General features: G+C 47.9%; 1 protein-coding gene across 4 annotated transcripts in view; it reads right to left on the bottom strand.

Moving 5' to 3' along the window:
* The window catches only part of NEURL1 (neuralized E3 ubiquitin protein ligase 1), a 278,678-nt gene that overhangs the window by 8,612 nt on the left and 254,453 nt on the right, over positions 1 to 15,613 (bottom strand). For all 4 annotated transcript variants that reach the window (XM_075612526.1, XM_075612529.1, XM_075612527.1 and 1 more), the window contains 2 exons: positions 14,484 to 15,164; positions 9 to 155 (listed from right to left, as the gene is read on the bottom strand). In XM_075612526.1, the coding sequence (XP_075468641.1) occupies positions 9 to 155; positions 14,484 to 15,164 (828 nt within the window). The remainder of the gene's footprint in view (positions 1 to 8; positions 156 to 14,483; positions 15,165 to 15,613) is intronic.

Here is a 15,613-nt window from a genome sequence, read left to right as displayed (position 1 = left end):
ATACTTACCATTAATGGAGACACACAGTGGTCCTGGAACACATGCATTTATTATTGGATCAGCGCTCCCACTGCACAGTACAGTGGGGGTATTGGGAGTGGAGTTCGGGGAATCTGGTGCGGATGGATCTCGGAGATCAGATGATATGGTGGAACCTGGAAAAGAAGGCAGGTAAATATATATCACAGTAGCAGTGGAGCCTCTTATTTAATTCATGTTACAGGCTATTTTTAGGCCATCACAATAAAAAACACCTATGTATTATTTAAATGAATATGCCTGGCTCTTGAATAGAGCAGGATTGATTTTGTATTCTATTGATTTGTCATTATGCTGTTTAGATTATGACTTTGACATCAATTTTTTAATTAAAAAAAAAAAGTATTTTGTGATGTGTGAAAAAAGTGTTACAAATTGGAAAACAAAGTACAGTATAAATACACACCTTCGAGCAGTAAAGAAGTCAAATAATCAACCATCAAACTACTCCCTTATATAACCATAATGGAACGAAGGGTCTCATTTTATACACACCAAAGAGGCCTTTCGGGGGCTAAACATAAACCCATTGTTTGTCACTGTAGCCACCTATGACCTCTCAATGGAAGCGTAGATAGCCACATTGTCAATCAATGGCAACCTGTAATAAATGAAGATAATACAGCTCAACCCCGTTATAGCGCGCTCCGATAGAACGCAGATCCGCTTATAACGCGGTTTGAGCGTGGCTCCCAATAAAATAAGCAGCAGATCTCCTACCATGCGGTTTTGTTTCTTCCCTGCTTTTCAGGTGGCAGGGAGCTTGCTGCCTGCGCCCCCACCGCCCCCCCCCCCTCATCGGCTCCGGGCATCAAATGACATTACGTTGCCATGGCAACATGTCACGTAACCCCACAGCTTCATTTGACGCCGGTTACCATTAATGGGAGCTGCGTGGTGATCTGCTGAGACAGATGATGAAAAGGAAGGATTGGGTTTATCGAGTGGGATTTTGGTTCAGACATGAGATAAGATAAAACCACCAGCAGTATGGAATAGTTAATGCAGCATTTCATGCATGATGTCTCCCCTCGCTCTGAAGGTGGATATGCTGCATTGTAAAGTCACATTAGTATGACTACATAGTGAAGCAACTTGCGGAACATGACGCCTCAAATTACTGCTGTCCCATAGTATTTACAGTTGCTGGTCCACTACTGCCTTTGCATGTACCCTGTATACCACTCATTCCTACCAATAATGCCTTCTGCCCTGCCACTTATTTCCCTTCTATAATGCCTCTACCCTGCCATGTATTTCCCTCCTATAATGCCTTCTCTCTTGCCACTGCATGCTCCCTAGACCTCCATGGTCCTAGTGGTTATACAATCTCCCTGTGTGCTCCTTGGAGCATCAGATCTGAGGTAAACCTTTATTGTATAACTTTCCCTTTATTATATAATTGCCCTGCAGTGCCTCACATGCCCACCGCTTCCCCTCCCCCCCTCCCTGTCAGCCCTGACATGAAAATACCCATATTCCCCAACAGTGAGTGGTGCCCGCTGGCTTCAAACAAAGAAAGCATAAGGCTTTGCACAAGCATTGTTGTTACGCCGTGCTCACCACAGACTAGACGAGACCCCGGTACTGAGATGGGAATGGGTAAACACCAGCCACAGACACAGGGGTCGCGTCCGGAATGCAGAGTGGTCTTGGCAGCCAGGTCAGGATAGGAGAGATCAGAGTTGTCGTATACTTGCCGAGGTCTGTGCAGGAGAGGTCCGGATCGTAGAAGGAGGCAAGCTAAGGTCAGGGTAGGAGAGTGACGGATGGTCGAGGGAAGCCGAGATCAGTAGTCCACAGAAGCGGTAGTCCAAAGGCAAGCCAGATCGGTACACGGGAAATCAAAAGGCAGGGCAAGGCAAAGCGAGGCAGGAATATAGCAGACAGGACCGGTAAGCACAGAGAACAAGAACTATGCTCAGCCAAAGTGCCAGTGGCACAGCTGAGCATATATGTGCAGAAGGAACCAATCCCCCAGGGGGGTGGAGCGGAGGTGCGGCCTCCGCAGGAGGAGCAATAGGCTAGGAGATGTTATGGCAGGTGAGGCTGTTTAAAAATTGATTTTTGCTTGACAGGTCGCTTGGGAGCGTTGCGCGTGCGTCGCGACCCACCGCGCATGTGCGCCGTGCGGGTAGAGGGCGGCGCTCCAGTGGGGGAAGCCCTGTGCATGTGTGAGGAGGTGCGCGTGAGTGCGCGGGATTCCAGGGACACGGCAACGGGTGCCGGAGCAGAGGGTGAGAGACTGCGCGTGCGTCAGCGTCTTGCGGGAGCGCGTGGATGGCCGCGAGACTCCCGAGTCCTCACAGTACCCCCCTCTTCAAGAGAGACCTCTGGGCGATTCCAGCAGGGTTTAAGGGGGTATTTCTGGTGGAACCTCCTGATGAGCTCGGGTGCATGAACTTGGTGGTGAGGAATCCAAGAGCGCTCCTCTGGGCTATATCCTTTCCAGTGGATAAGATACTGGAGGGTTCTCCTTGAGATCCTAGAATCGATGATTGCCTGGACTTAATACTCCTGCTGCCCCTGCACCAGTTGAAGAGATCCGGAAAACGTTGGCTGCGGTAGGCGGGTTTCAACAAGGAAATGTGGAAAACCGATGGTATCTTCATCGAGGAAGGGAGTTGTAGGTGGTATGCCACCGGGTTGATTCTCTCCAAGATTTGAAATGGACCCAAAAACCTTGGTGCTAGTTTGAGAGTGGGAACCTTTAAATATATGTTTTTTGAAGACAGCCATACCTTATCTCCTGGCCATAGCTCTGGAGTTTCTCTACGGTGGCGATCTGCTTGTAATTTCTGTCTAGAGGAAGCTTTCCTCAAATGCTCCTGAATCTTGATCCATGAATCTTGCAAGATGTGGATCCGGTTGTCTGCTGCCGGAACCCCTGAAGAGGAAGGGGTGATGGGTAGCCGTGCAGGATGGAATCCATAGTTCACGAAGAAAGGAGAGGACTGTGTGGATTCATTCCGTAAGGAATTGTGGGCGAATTCTGCCCAGGGAAGAAGGTCTGTCCAGTCGTCCTGGGTATCCGTGACGAAGCAGCGCAGGTACTGCTCCAGCGACTGGTTGGTCCTCTCTGTTTGACCATTTGTATGGGGGTGGTACCCAGAAGAGAAATGCAAGGAAATGCCCAATTTTTTTGAAAACACTCGCCAAAATTTTGAAACAAACTGGGAACCCCTGTCAGAAACGATGGTCAAGGGAACTCCGTGAAGGCGGAAGATCTCTCTGCAAAAAAATATCTGCCAGTGTGGGTGAGGTTGGGAGCCCTTTGAGAGGGACAAAGTGTGCCTGTTTTGAAAAGCGGTCGATGACCACGAGGATAGTGTTCATGCCCCTGGAAATGGGTAGTTCCACAATGAAGTCCATTGACAAATGGTTCCAGGGGCAGTCTGGGATGGGAAGGGGGTGTAAGAGTCCTGGGGGTTTGCTGCGAAGGACCTTGTTCCGAGCACATGTGGTGCATGCCTTGACAAACTCCCTCATGTCTGCTTGAATGTTGGGCCACCAGAACGTCCGTGAGATAAGATTAGAAGTTCTCCTAGAACCAGGATGGTCGGCAGTCTTTGAAGAGTGACCCCACTCCAAAATCCTTCTGCGAAAGGGTGGTGCGGCAAAGAGACAACCGTCCGGAACCTCCAGACCCTTGGGGATGTTGGTCTGATCTCGAAGAATGTCGTCTAGTATGTCGAATGAGTTGGCGGATATGATGAGCTTAGAGGGGAGAATGGTCTCTGATCTGGCTTCGATTCTGTCCTCGGCTAGAAATTGGCGGGAAAGGGCATCAGCCTTAAGATTCTTGGAACCGGGTATGAAGGAGATGATATAATTGAAACGTGAAAAGAAAAGAGACCAGCGAGCCTGATGGGCACCTAGGCGTTGAGCACTCTCCAGATACATGAGATTTTCATGATCCATCAAAATGGTGATTGGACTCTCTGTGCCCTCTAATAGATGCCTACATTCCTCCAAGGCAAGTTTGATAGCTAGTAGCTCTCTGTTGCCCACGTCATAGTTCTGTTGTGCAGAAGACATTTTTTTTGAAAAGAAAGCACAAGGGTGCAACTTGGCTGCGGGAGACTTTTTTTGGGATAGGATGGCGCCGGCTCCAATGTCAGAAGCATCCACCTCTAGGGTGAAAGGGAGTTTAGGATTGGGATGAATCAAAATCGGAGCAGAACTAAAGGCTTTCTTCAAGACGTCGAACGCCAGGATTGCTGCAGGGGGCCAAGACACGACGTCGGCTCCTTTCTTGGTAAGAGCCGTGATAGGAACAACAATGGAAGAAAATTTGTGGATAAATCTTCTATAGTAATTGGCAAAGCCTAGAAATCTCTGAATGCCCTTGAGAGAATTAGGAAGGGGCCACTCCATGACAGCTTTCCGTTTGGAGGGGTCCATGGAAAAACCAGCATCGGAGATAATGTATCCTAAAAAAGTAGTAGAGGTTTGGTGGAAGTGGCATTTCTCCAGTTTGGCATAGAGGTGGTTCTGTCGGAGACGTAGTAGTACCTGCTTGACCTGTTCAATATGTTCCGGAAGAGATTTGGAAAAAATCAAAATGTCGTCGAGGTAGACAATAAGGAAGTTGTTGAGAAGATCTCTGAATATTTCGTTTACAAAGTCCTGAAAGACCGCGGGAGCATTACACAGGCCAAATGGCGTAACTAAATATTCATAATGGCCATCCCTTGTGTTGAAGGCGGTCTTCCACTCGTCGCCCTGACGTATCCTCACTAAATTATATCCTCCACGTAGGTCTAATTTGGTGAAAATGGTAGAACCTTGAAGACGGTCAAACAATTCAGATATTAGCGGTAGGGGGTATCGTTTTTTTATGGTAATCTTGTTTAGGCCCCGATAGTCAATACACGGACGAAGGGTGCCATCTTTCTTTTTGACGAAAAAGAACCATGCCCCTGCCGGCAAAGAGGATTTTCTAATGAAACCCTTCTGAAGATTCCCCTGGATGTAATCAGACATGGCCTTGGTCTCAGGGAGAGAGAGGGGATAGGTGCGTCCCCTGGGGAGGACGGAACCTGGCAAGAGGTCTATGGGACAGTCAAAGGGACGGTGGGGGGGAAGTGTCTCCGACTTGGCTTTATCGAAAACATCTCTGAATTCTGAATAGTAGTTCGGTAAAGGGCACAGTACCTGTACTGGCATTTCCATGCTGCAGATTTTCTGAGGTGGTGTAACACAGGTCGTGGAGCATTTGGTATTCCATGAGATAGGCCTTAGTTTATCCCAATTGATGTGTGGGTTGTGACGCTGCAGCCAAGGAAGACCCAGGATGACCTCCGCAGACGGGGAGTGGATGACGTCCAGGGAAATCACCTCCCTGTGGGTCTGTCCGCACACGAGAGAAAGGTCAACAGTTTGTAGGATGATAAAGGCCGGTTGCAGCGGACGTCCATCTATGGCCTGCTATCCCACCGGGGTTCTTTTTCTAAGTGGAATGTTGTTCCTAGTACCAAAGTCTTGATCGACAAAGTTACCTCCTGAACCGGAGTCGATGAAGGCCGAAGTGGTAACCGCAAAACCCGGGCCCTGAAGGGATACCGGGATCAGGATTCTGTTGGGTAAAGATTCCTTGGAAATAGAGGAGTTAGAGTGTACCCACGGTGACTCCTCTGGAACCCAGTGGTGTTCGACCACCTCCAGATTTGAGCGGACAGCGAAGAGCCAGATGACCAGGATTGCCGCAATAGAGGCAAAGGCCGGATGCGCGGCGGCACTGCTTCTCCGAGACGGACAGCTTGTTGCCTCCTAACAGCATAGATTCCAGAACATCGGCAGCAGGAACCTCCGAGAAAGAAGGGAGGACAAAGGAAGATTTACTGGGTACCTGACGATTACGAGAACGCTCAGCTGCTCTTTCCTGCAGGCGCTGGTCCACCCGGATGCAGACGGCGATGAGCTCCTCCAGGTCGGCTGGACGCTCTTGCGTGGCGAGTTCATCCTTCAGTGGTTCCGAGAGACCCCGCCAGAAGTCAGAAGAAAGGGCCCCGTTGTTCCATCCTGTCTCAAAGGCGATTGTCCGGAATTCCACTGCATACCTGGCCACGGATCGATTCCCCTGAGAAATGAGAAAGAGGGAGGAAGCGGCAGTGGTTTTGCGAGCTGAGGTATAAAAGACACGTCTGAACTCTTTAGTGAATTGTCCAATGTCTTGTGTGAGGTCCCTTCTCTGTTCCCAGATGGGGAGGCCCAGGCCAAAGCGTCGTCGGTGAGTAATGAGAGTATTTAGGCTACCCTGGACCTAGGCGTAAGGAATCTGGAGGGCGTCATCTCAAACTGGATAAGGCATTGGTTGAGGAACCCATGACATTCTATGGGATCTCCAGAGTACCAGTTTGGAGTGGGGAGTAGTGGTTCAGAAGCCAAGGAGTTAACCTGTTGAACCTAACCTGAAAGGGTCTGAAGGTCCTTCCGTAGGGAGTCCATATGACGGTCAGACTGCTCGAAGTACTTCTCCAGTTTGAGGAACATAGCGGCATGAGATGCCACCATCACTCCCACCTCAGCGGGGTCTATGCTTGTGGGGCTGAGCATACTGTTACGCCGTGCTTACCACAGACTAGACGAGACCCCGGTACTGAGATGGGAATGGGTAAACACCAGCCACAGACACAGGGGTCGCGTCCGGAATGCAGAGTGGTCTTGGCAGCCAGGTCAGGATAGGAGAGATCAGAGTTGTCGTATACTTGCCGAGGTCTGTGCAGGAGAGGTCCGGATCGTAGAAGGAGGCAAGCCAAGGTCAGGGTAGGAGAGTGACGGATGGTCGAGGGAAGCCGAGATCAGTAGTCCACAGAAGCGGTAGTCCAAAGGCAAGCCGGATCGGTACACGGGAAATCAAAAGGCAGGGCAAGGCAAGGCAAGGCAGGAATCTAGCAGACAGGAGAGGTAAGCACAGGGAACAAGAACTATGCTCAGCCAAAGTGCCAGTGGCACAGCTGAGCATGTATGTGCAGAAGGAACCAATCCCCCAGGGGGGGTGGAGCGGAGGTGCGGCCTCCGCAGGAGGAGCAATAGGCTAGGAGATGTTATGGCAGGTGAGGCTGTTTAAAAACTGATTTTTGCTTGACAGGTCGCTTGGGAGCGTTGCGCGTGCGTCGCGACCGGGGACCGACCCACCGCGCATGAGCGCCGTGTGGGTAGAGGGCGCCGCTCCAGCGGGGGAAGCCCTGCGCATGCGTGAGGAGGCGCGCGTGAGTGCGCGGGATTCCAGGGACACGGCAACGGGTGCCGGAGCAGAAGGTGAGAGACTGCGCGTGCGTCGGCGTCTTGCGGGAGCGTGCGGAGGGCCGCGAGACTCCCGAGTCCTCACAATTGTTAATCCATTGCCTGCACTCTTAAGTGAGGGACAGAAAGAAAATGTGGGGGGGGGGGGAAATGTCTACATTTAGGCACACACACAGAGACACACTGTCTCTTTAAGGGAGCTGGCCGTGAGTTTCCTCTCTCTTCCTGTCTGCCGGAAGCTGAACGCAGAAGCAGGGAGAGGAGAGAGCTGAGAGCTGAGAGCTGCAGGTGCAGGTGCCGGGTAAATCCTGCGTGGGGTGCTGCTGCGCCGCCGTGTCTGGCACAACTGGGAGAGTTAGGCCTGGGACCCGCTGCGCCCGGCGGCGCGGGCGGCCGCACGAGCGTTCCCCACCAGCAGGGGAATCCTCCCGAGCCGGTCCCAGTCCCCCCTCACGCTGCGACGTGTCAGCCGCTAGGGGATTCAAGAGAATAGTAATCCCAAGCGGCGACGCGTCACGTGGTGTGGCTGTGAGCCAATGAGGAGGGGAGGCTTCGGGAGGAGGGGGGCTTCGGGTGGAGGGGGGGGCTTCGGGGAGCGGGGAGGAGAGTGTGGAGGGAAAGCAGCGTGAGTGCCTGTCTGTGTGTGTGTGTGTGTGTGCCTGAGTGCGTGAGTGCCTGCCTGTGTGTGTGTGTGCATGAGTGCCTGTCTGTGTGTGTGTCTGTGTGTGCCTGTGTGTGTGTGTGCCTGAGTGCGTGAGTGCCTGTCTGTGTGTGTGCCTGTGTGTGTGTGTGTGTGTGCCTGAGTGCGTGAGTGCCTGCCTGTGTGTGTGTGTGCATGAGTGCCTGTCTGTGTGTGTGTCTGTGTGTGCCTGTGTGTGTGTGTGTGTGCCTGAGTGCGTGAGTGCCTGTCTGTGTGTGTGTCTGTGTGTGCCTGTGTGTGTGTGTGTGTGCCTGAGTGCGTGAGTGCCTGCCTGTGTGTGTGTGTGCATGAGTGCCTGTCTGTGTGTGTGTGTGTGCCTGAGTGCGTGAGTGCCTGCCTGTGTGTGTGTGCCTGAGTGTCAGCGTGTGAGTAGGGCAGCCCGCAGCAGCTCCCTCCTGCAGCCCGGGAGCCCGAGCCCGTGGAAGTGGGGGGGTAGCGGGTCCCTCCGCTTAAACCACGCCCCCTCCGCTTAAACCACGCCCCTCCCACTCCAGCCCCGGCTCCCGCTCCCTACAGACCGCATATCGCGGTCTGTGTCTGTCAGCGCCCCGCCTGTCTGCAGTGCGGGCGCGCTGACTGAGGGAGCGGGGCCTTAGCCTTATCCCAGCTTTCCCCCTCCGGCTGCCGTGGAACCCGAGCGGGTCAATGTTCGCGGCCCAAATTTATTTTTCTGCAATACGCATATAACATGATCGCATTCTGTGGACCCCAAGCACCGCGCTATAACAGGATTCAGCTGTATATGGGTAAATGTGTTGTGTATAATGTTTTATCATCTATTTCATGTTGGTTTAGCTTATCTTGCCTATGTGTTTAATGACCATTATATTGCCCACTATATATATCGCCAAGACAGGAATAACATCACCCTAGAGTAGGTGATAAAACAATGTAGTATTTTTTTGCCGTAAAGCCGATTCCGATAAATATCGGGAGTTCATAAATGGCATGAAAAAGTCTACATTTGCGGTATGTAGTAATTTTGTTGCTACTCCCGATATTTTTATCGGACGCGGTAAAAATATTTTATTCTTTTTATCGGTACAACATTGATAACTTTCCTAAAAAAAGTACTTAATTTTTTGCCCGATAATACCCCATTTGTTCCCTAATGAATTTCGATGACTCTAGGCCAGTATCTTGTATCCAGAAGGTATGATAACCAGATATATCAATTTATTGAAGCGGAGCAGGGGACAGACACCCCAATGCAATTAAAACAGAGGGTGTGGGGGGAAGAGTTGATAGCCCGACGCAGCTCTACGCAATGTTATTTAAACGTTGATAGCGTGTATCCTTATTTAGGTATATATCTTAGCCATCATGGCACCCAACTTATTATTGGGGGTAAGCAATTGTCCACCTAATGAAAATGCTGATATCGCACCCAGATTATTCAACCCAGAGACTCCTTCGTCTAGAACAAACTTTTACATTGAATCAACAAGGAAGCCGTGTGTAATAGATGAGGAAAAGGGGGTTCCAAGTGCGCACAATCTCATCAGAGTATATAGAGAAGGTGAAAAAAAAGAACACACAATAGTGTAATACTGTATAATACAGTTAATTTAGAGAAGGTAATGCACTCACATTGTATGCAGTCAAACGGGCATTTCGGTTACTAAGTTTAACCACACTGATCAGTGTGGTTAAACTTAGTAACCGAAATGCCCGTTTAACTGCATACAATGTGAGTGCATTACTGTGGCAGGACGGCCTGTAGCCGAGGTCAGGGAACAGTCCACACGTGTAGTTTCAGGATAATGAAAAATGTTCAATGGCTTTATTTCTCCACAGTAACATAACATGCGGGTACACTGTCCCTTTAACAAAAATAAATCCTGCTCCGTGATGGGAGAAAAACTGACTAACACAGCAGACCTATCTAGCAGGCTGGCTGGCTAAACCATAACCAAACCTTCAGAGTCTTTTATGCAGTCATGAAAACAAATGAAACAAATCTTACTTTGGCTGCAGTAAGTAGTGTGCTGTATCCTTCTGGCTAGCAGCACATCTATCCATGTGCTCTTGTCTGAGAGAGCCAGCTACTGCTGGTAACAAGATACTTTTCTACCTTTCTGGCTCTCAGGTGTCAGCTTACTTCCTGACTACCTAAGTTAACCCCTATGAGTGCTGGATGAAGCACTCATACATATGTCTCCCAGGCGTAACTGATAGGAGTTGACTTCACTCTGTCACAATTACCTTCTTTAAATTAACTGTATTATACAGTATTACACGATTGTGTGTTCTTTTCTTCCCCTTCTCTATATACTCTGATGAGATTATGCGCACTTGGAACCCCCTTTTCCTCAACGACTCGAGTGGTTTAGAACGGACCCACTTGCCATCCTGTGCGGCACCCATCAAAGAGATCCTCATTTCGGGACTTTCTCGTATCCTTTATTTGTTTTTTTCCCAGTTTTTGGGCTGGTTTTCTTCTCTTACCTCCGTGTGTAATAGATGCCTCAAGTTATGTCTGCCAATGTTGACTCCAAACTTAGCGTATATAAGATCACTGTTCATGTATAAATCTCGCCATTAAAGTGACTCCCAGGGGCAAAGGGTTAGAAATGAAAACGTACTGACAGATTATGTTGGATATAAAAGCACAGACAATGCCACATGCCCATAATGAATTTCTGTAGGAAAAGGTGGATGTTTTCCTCATGGGGCATGAGAAACAAATACTGGTTTAGTTCATAATCAAAAATACAAATGTATCATTGTTGGTGCAAATTTGCTTGGTGTGGATGTGTAATAAAACAAGCCGCTGCTATTCTTAGGCCTACTGTACTACCAGTGTTAGCAGATAGATCACTATTCTTCATAAAATATTGATCTGAAATATAGATAAAAGAACTGCCACAGTGTACAGGGCATTGTGGTATCTCCTATATGCTTTGTATGTATGCATGTCTGTATGTACTGTATATCTTTATCTGTATAGCTCCATTCATGTACATAGCTCTTTACAGCAGTAATACATGTGACATAATAATAGGAGACATAATGGGAATAAGCGCTTCAGGCATAAAAGGAAACATTAGGGAAAAGAGTCCCTGCCCCGAAGAGCTTACAGTCTAAGTGTAGCTGTATTCTTATTAGGGAAGATTTTAGCTCCATTCAAATAAACTATTTAAAACTCTTCTTCCCAGCATATTGATTAAGGAGCTACATTGTAAATACCCAAACTTGATATAAAGGGAAGCACTGTACTTTCACGTTTGACCAATTCACCATATTGAATGAGGTCAGGGATTGAAATGAAAGCATTACTGAATAGAACCGTGCCTCATTTATACTACAGTTCATCACTATGGAATAAGTTGCTTTGCACCAGCGCCAGTACAATAAGGCCTCGTAATTAACACCAATATCCATCTTTTAAAGGTCAGAGTACAGCCAAGCAGGAAAGTGAGCAAAAAAGCAGCTGTTCTCTCCTACCTGGTGGTGTATGAAGGGTAAAAGTGACTGGCCTCTAAATAATTAATAGTGTAGTTATTATGCCAAGCTGATGTCTTGGTAACCTTATCTGGATTTGCATGAAATGTATTTAACTGGCAGTAATGTAGAATATTCCTATTTGCTCTCTCTCTAGCAGACAAGAGAAAGAGTGTTAGTCCAAGCGAGAACATATGCAGCCAGGCAGGAGGAGGGAATGCCTCCCCTCACCACTGCATCAGAAAAATCAGACTACCGCTAGCTTCTCTGCAGACGCTGCCTCCTCCCCTCCGAGCCATCTTGCTGTGCCTCCAACCCAGTGGCTGGCATAGGCATAACAGAATGGAGTTGAAGTACTATCGCTGTGTGTCACTGTTACATCCTCACTACTACAGTAGATTCTGATGTCTATGTAATCAGAGCCAATGCATCCCCAATCTATTGTATTAAACTCAGAAGGTAATATGTGAAGACACCTGTTAATAATGGTACTGCTGCTATGGCTGGTTGTCACTAGGAGTATGATGATTGATCATTGGTGTGTCATACTTGTCCCCTTAGGCCCTGAAAAGATGTGACTGGAGATGTAGCAGGCTTCATTGTTCTCTTTGGTGTGATATGTTGAGATATTGAGATATACTGCTCCAACACTGCCGATCCTGTGGAAACTCGGTAATAGTTTGGATGCGTCATGTATCCCGGTGAACAATGTCACATGGTACTTAGTCTCACACTTTGCTCCCGCTTCTCATGGTGAATTATAATCTGTTAATGAGACCGTTGCACACATTTTCAACACTATGTTCTAGCACTCTCTGGGGCCTATTCTAGAAGGCTAGATAAGCCACTCATCGAGGCCTTTTCGGCCAAAATGCCTACTGCTATTCTTTAAGCCTCGATAAGTGGGCGATAAAGACATGAATCGCCAATTTTTTTATCCATCAAAAACAGATCGCCGGGTGAGCGGCGATAAGCCACTTATCGGCAGGTTCTGAAACTCGTTCAATTCTAGTAACCTCGATTAGTTTATCGAGGCTAATCATGGCTCTAGAATGGCGAGTTTCTCCCAAAATTCTCACGCCAGGAAAAGTTGGTGTGACGCTGGGTAGAACCTGCAGAGAAGGCGGGGAGAGAGGACAGAAAAAAAAAATTTTTTTTCCTGCATCGGATTGATGCCGGGAGTCTCCAAAGCTGATACCCATAATTTCAGCACTGGAGGCCCCCAGCATGAATCCCGCCCATTAATTTCAGCACTGGAGGCCCCCTTAGCTGACCGCTAAGGCAATGAAGGGGTTAACCACCAGTGCTATGTTTATTGTGGGTAGCACGAGTGGTATTTGTCCCTTGGTGGCTGTTTAGGCTGTTCGGGGGGGTTGCAGGTGGAGTTAACCCCTTCATTACCTTATTGGTTAATACCGCTAAGGTAATGAAGGGGTTAACCCCTCCCGTTACCACCCAGTAGGCCTAAACATCCATCCTTGGGGCTACTACCCCCTTCACCCAATCCCTCTACCCACAATAAAACAAAATACACACAATAACCCTACTGCCCACCTCCTCTACCCACAACAACCCCCCACAACACATACATTACATTAATGGGCAAACTAATTATTATCCAGATATGGATAATAGCTCATTTGCCCATTATAAAATCAAACATTAGCCAGCCATTACTAGAGCGGTTATTAATTGCTAAGGTGATTAAGGGGTTAGGGGCTATTAGATTGTATTTTTACTATTGCTGGATACGGAGGACATTGACCTGGAGAATGCTGATGAGGACGCCCTTCATGATGGCAGGGGTAATTAGAAAGTTTTATTTACTTTATGCTGGCTGGCTAATGTTTTATTTTATAATGGACAAATGAGCTATTATCCCTATCTGGATAATAGTTATTTTGCCCATTAATGTACTGTATGTGTTTGGGGGGATTGTTGTGGGTAGAGGAGGTGGGTAGTAGGGTTGTTGTGTGTATTTTTGTTTCTTGGGGGTAGAGGGATTGGGTTAAGGGGGTAGTAGCCCCAAGGGTGGGTGTTTAGGCCTTCCGCGGGATAGCGGGACTGGTTAACCCCATCATTACCATAGCGGTTCCCACCGCTGTGGTATTGAAGGGGTTAACTACTCCTGCAACCTTCCAGGCAGGCCTAACCACCTATTGGTCTCTGGAGCGGAACCGCATTGTTTTGAGGTCCCGGGACCCCCTGCTTCCCGTGATACAGGCCCTGTTGTGGGGTGCTGGTATCGCCTATGAATTTTATTCCCACTGTCACGTGACGCGAGACATTTAAATGCATAGGAGATTCCGGCACCCCCATAACGGGGCTTGTATCTCGGGAAGCAGGGTGTCCCCGGACCTGAAATCAATGCGGTTCTGATCCGGAGACCCCCTGCCCGTCTACACTAGTATTACAATTTATATTAAAATCTTGTGATCGCGGGCGATATATGCGCAGGGAGAGGCAGCTCTCTCTGTGCAGCTCTCTCTGCAGCTGGAACAAATCGCCGGGTGAGCCCTTTTGAGAGGGGCGATCATCACGCCGCCGGCTACTCGCCCGTTTGGGGAATTTTGCTATCACAAGAAATCGAGGCTTTCTGATAGCGTGATAGCAACGCTCAAAAAACTGGCGGCGTAAACGGTCCAGCGATTTTTTTTAATGAAGGCTTATAGAATAGGCCCCTCTGCCTCTTTCAGTTACAGTACATTGCACAGTCTAATGTTTTCAGCATTCATGGATTATTAATGCCCAGTGAAGTACTTCCTTTAATAAATAAGCTAAATAAAACATAAGCTGGTAACTGCATTATTAACTACATACTATGATGTTTCCATGTTTTACGGATTACAAGGCGTTTGTTGCAACCTCTTTAAAAGCTGGTGTGGACGAATTTATTTGAACATGCACAAAATCCTACAACCATGGGCAAATCTATCCCATTGGATAATAAGGGTAAATAACAAACTGAAAATGTATTTTACTAAATAAAAATAAAAAAGTGCCTCCACTTTAATGTAAGAAAGTACTTTAGGGAAGTAAGATGAAAACATACCCAGTATGCGTATTTGCATGATGGCCCCATGTAGACCAAAGAACATCCAAAGGGGTTGTGAACAGTCCACGCAGACTTGCATGCCAGTGCTGGCACCGTTATGACTTAAATGTAGTTCACCATCTGCATTTATCACAAACCCTAAAATATCTCCACTCTGGAGGGGCACAAGCACTCTACATACTGCCCAAAATTCTTTCCTGTCAACCAGCGACTCTGGGTTATATGGAAGGTCACTAGGCCTCAATGTACTGGGATCACAAGAGGTCACGCCATATGACAGTGTTCCAGAACGTGAAGAATTTGATTTGTTGATTTTGACAAAGATGGTTTCATTAATTCTAAGGGATCTATTTGTGAACACCAAAGTCCGTTCTTCACGTGCATGTTCCAACCTTGCAACCGTTTGGTCATCCAAAGTCTTGATATGGGCTCCTCTGAGCTGATGGAAGCGGAGATCACTTTCCAGCTGGGTTGGGAGTAGGTGGGAATGCTGTGAATTCAGGGAGTTCTGTGGGATGGGACACATTGTTGTCATTGTTTGGAAGTTTTCATCCTGTAAGTTTAAATCACATAAGCTGACAGACAAGCGTGTGTCTTCGGTTTCTCTTCGCAGGGACGGTCGAGGGATGGCAGTGAAAGATCTTGGACGTACACAGTCAGGAGGGATAATTTCACTATCTGTAGAATACAACAAAGAATAACAGCAATCAGAAATCAACAAGTAGGCTATGGCATCGTGCATGAATGTTAAGCGATTCTGCCCCCAGATGTACACTAGCTTCAGGTTCTCTTACAATATAGCACTAAAAGTACTTAACATTTGATACTCTCAGTATAGTACTTCCTATTGGTTTGTCACTCATTCCCTTGTTCTACATCCCCTGGATAAAGTATACTTGGCGTATAAAATGTCCAAGATTTTATCCCAAGTTGGGTTTACAGTTTATTACCCAATTCAATCTAAAATAATACCCCACAACTGTTACTGAGACACAGCAGTTTTCTTTTCACTGCTTCAGCAGTTGCTGTGCATGTTTACATCCCATCATGTCAGCAATACTCTCTTAGTCAGATTTGATGGCTTTAAAGAAATCAGAAGTGCCCTAAATGTGGCATTGGAGTTGGAC

This window comes from Ascaphus truei, chromosome 8, assembly GCF_040206685.1.
Source record: "Ascaphus truei isolate aAscTru1 chromosome 8, aAscTru1.hap1, whole genome shotgun sequence".
NCBI lineage: Eukaryota > Metazoa > Chordata > Amphibia > Anura > Ascaphidae > Ascaphus > Ascaphus truei.
The sequence above is the reverse complement of the archived record's forward strand: the minus strand, read 5'-3'. Positions and strand labels throughout refer to the sequence as shown.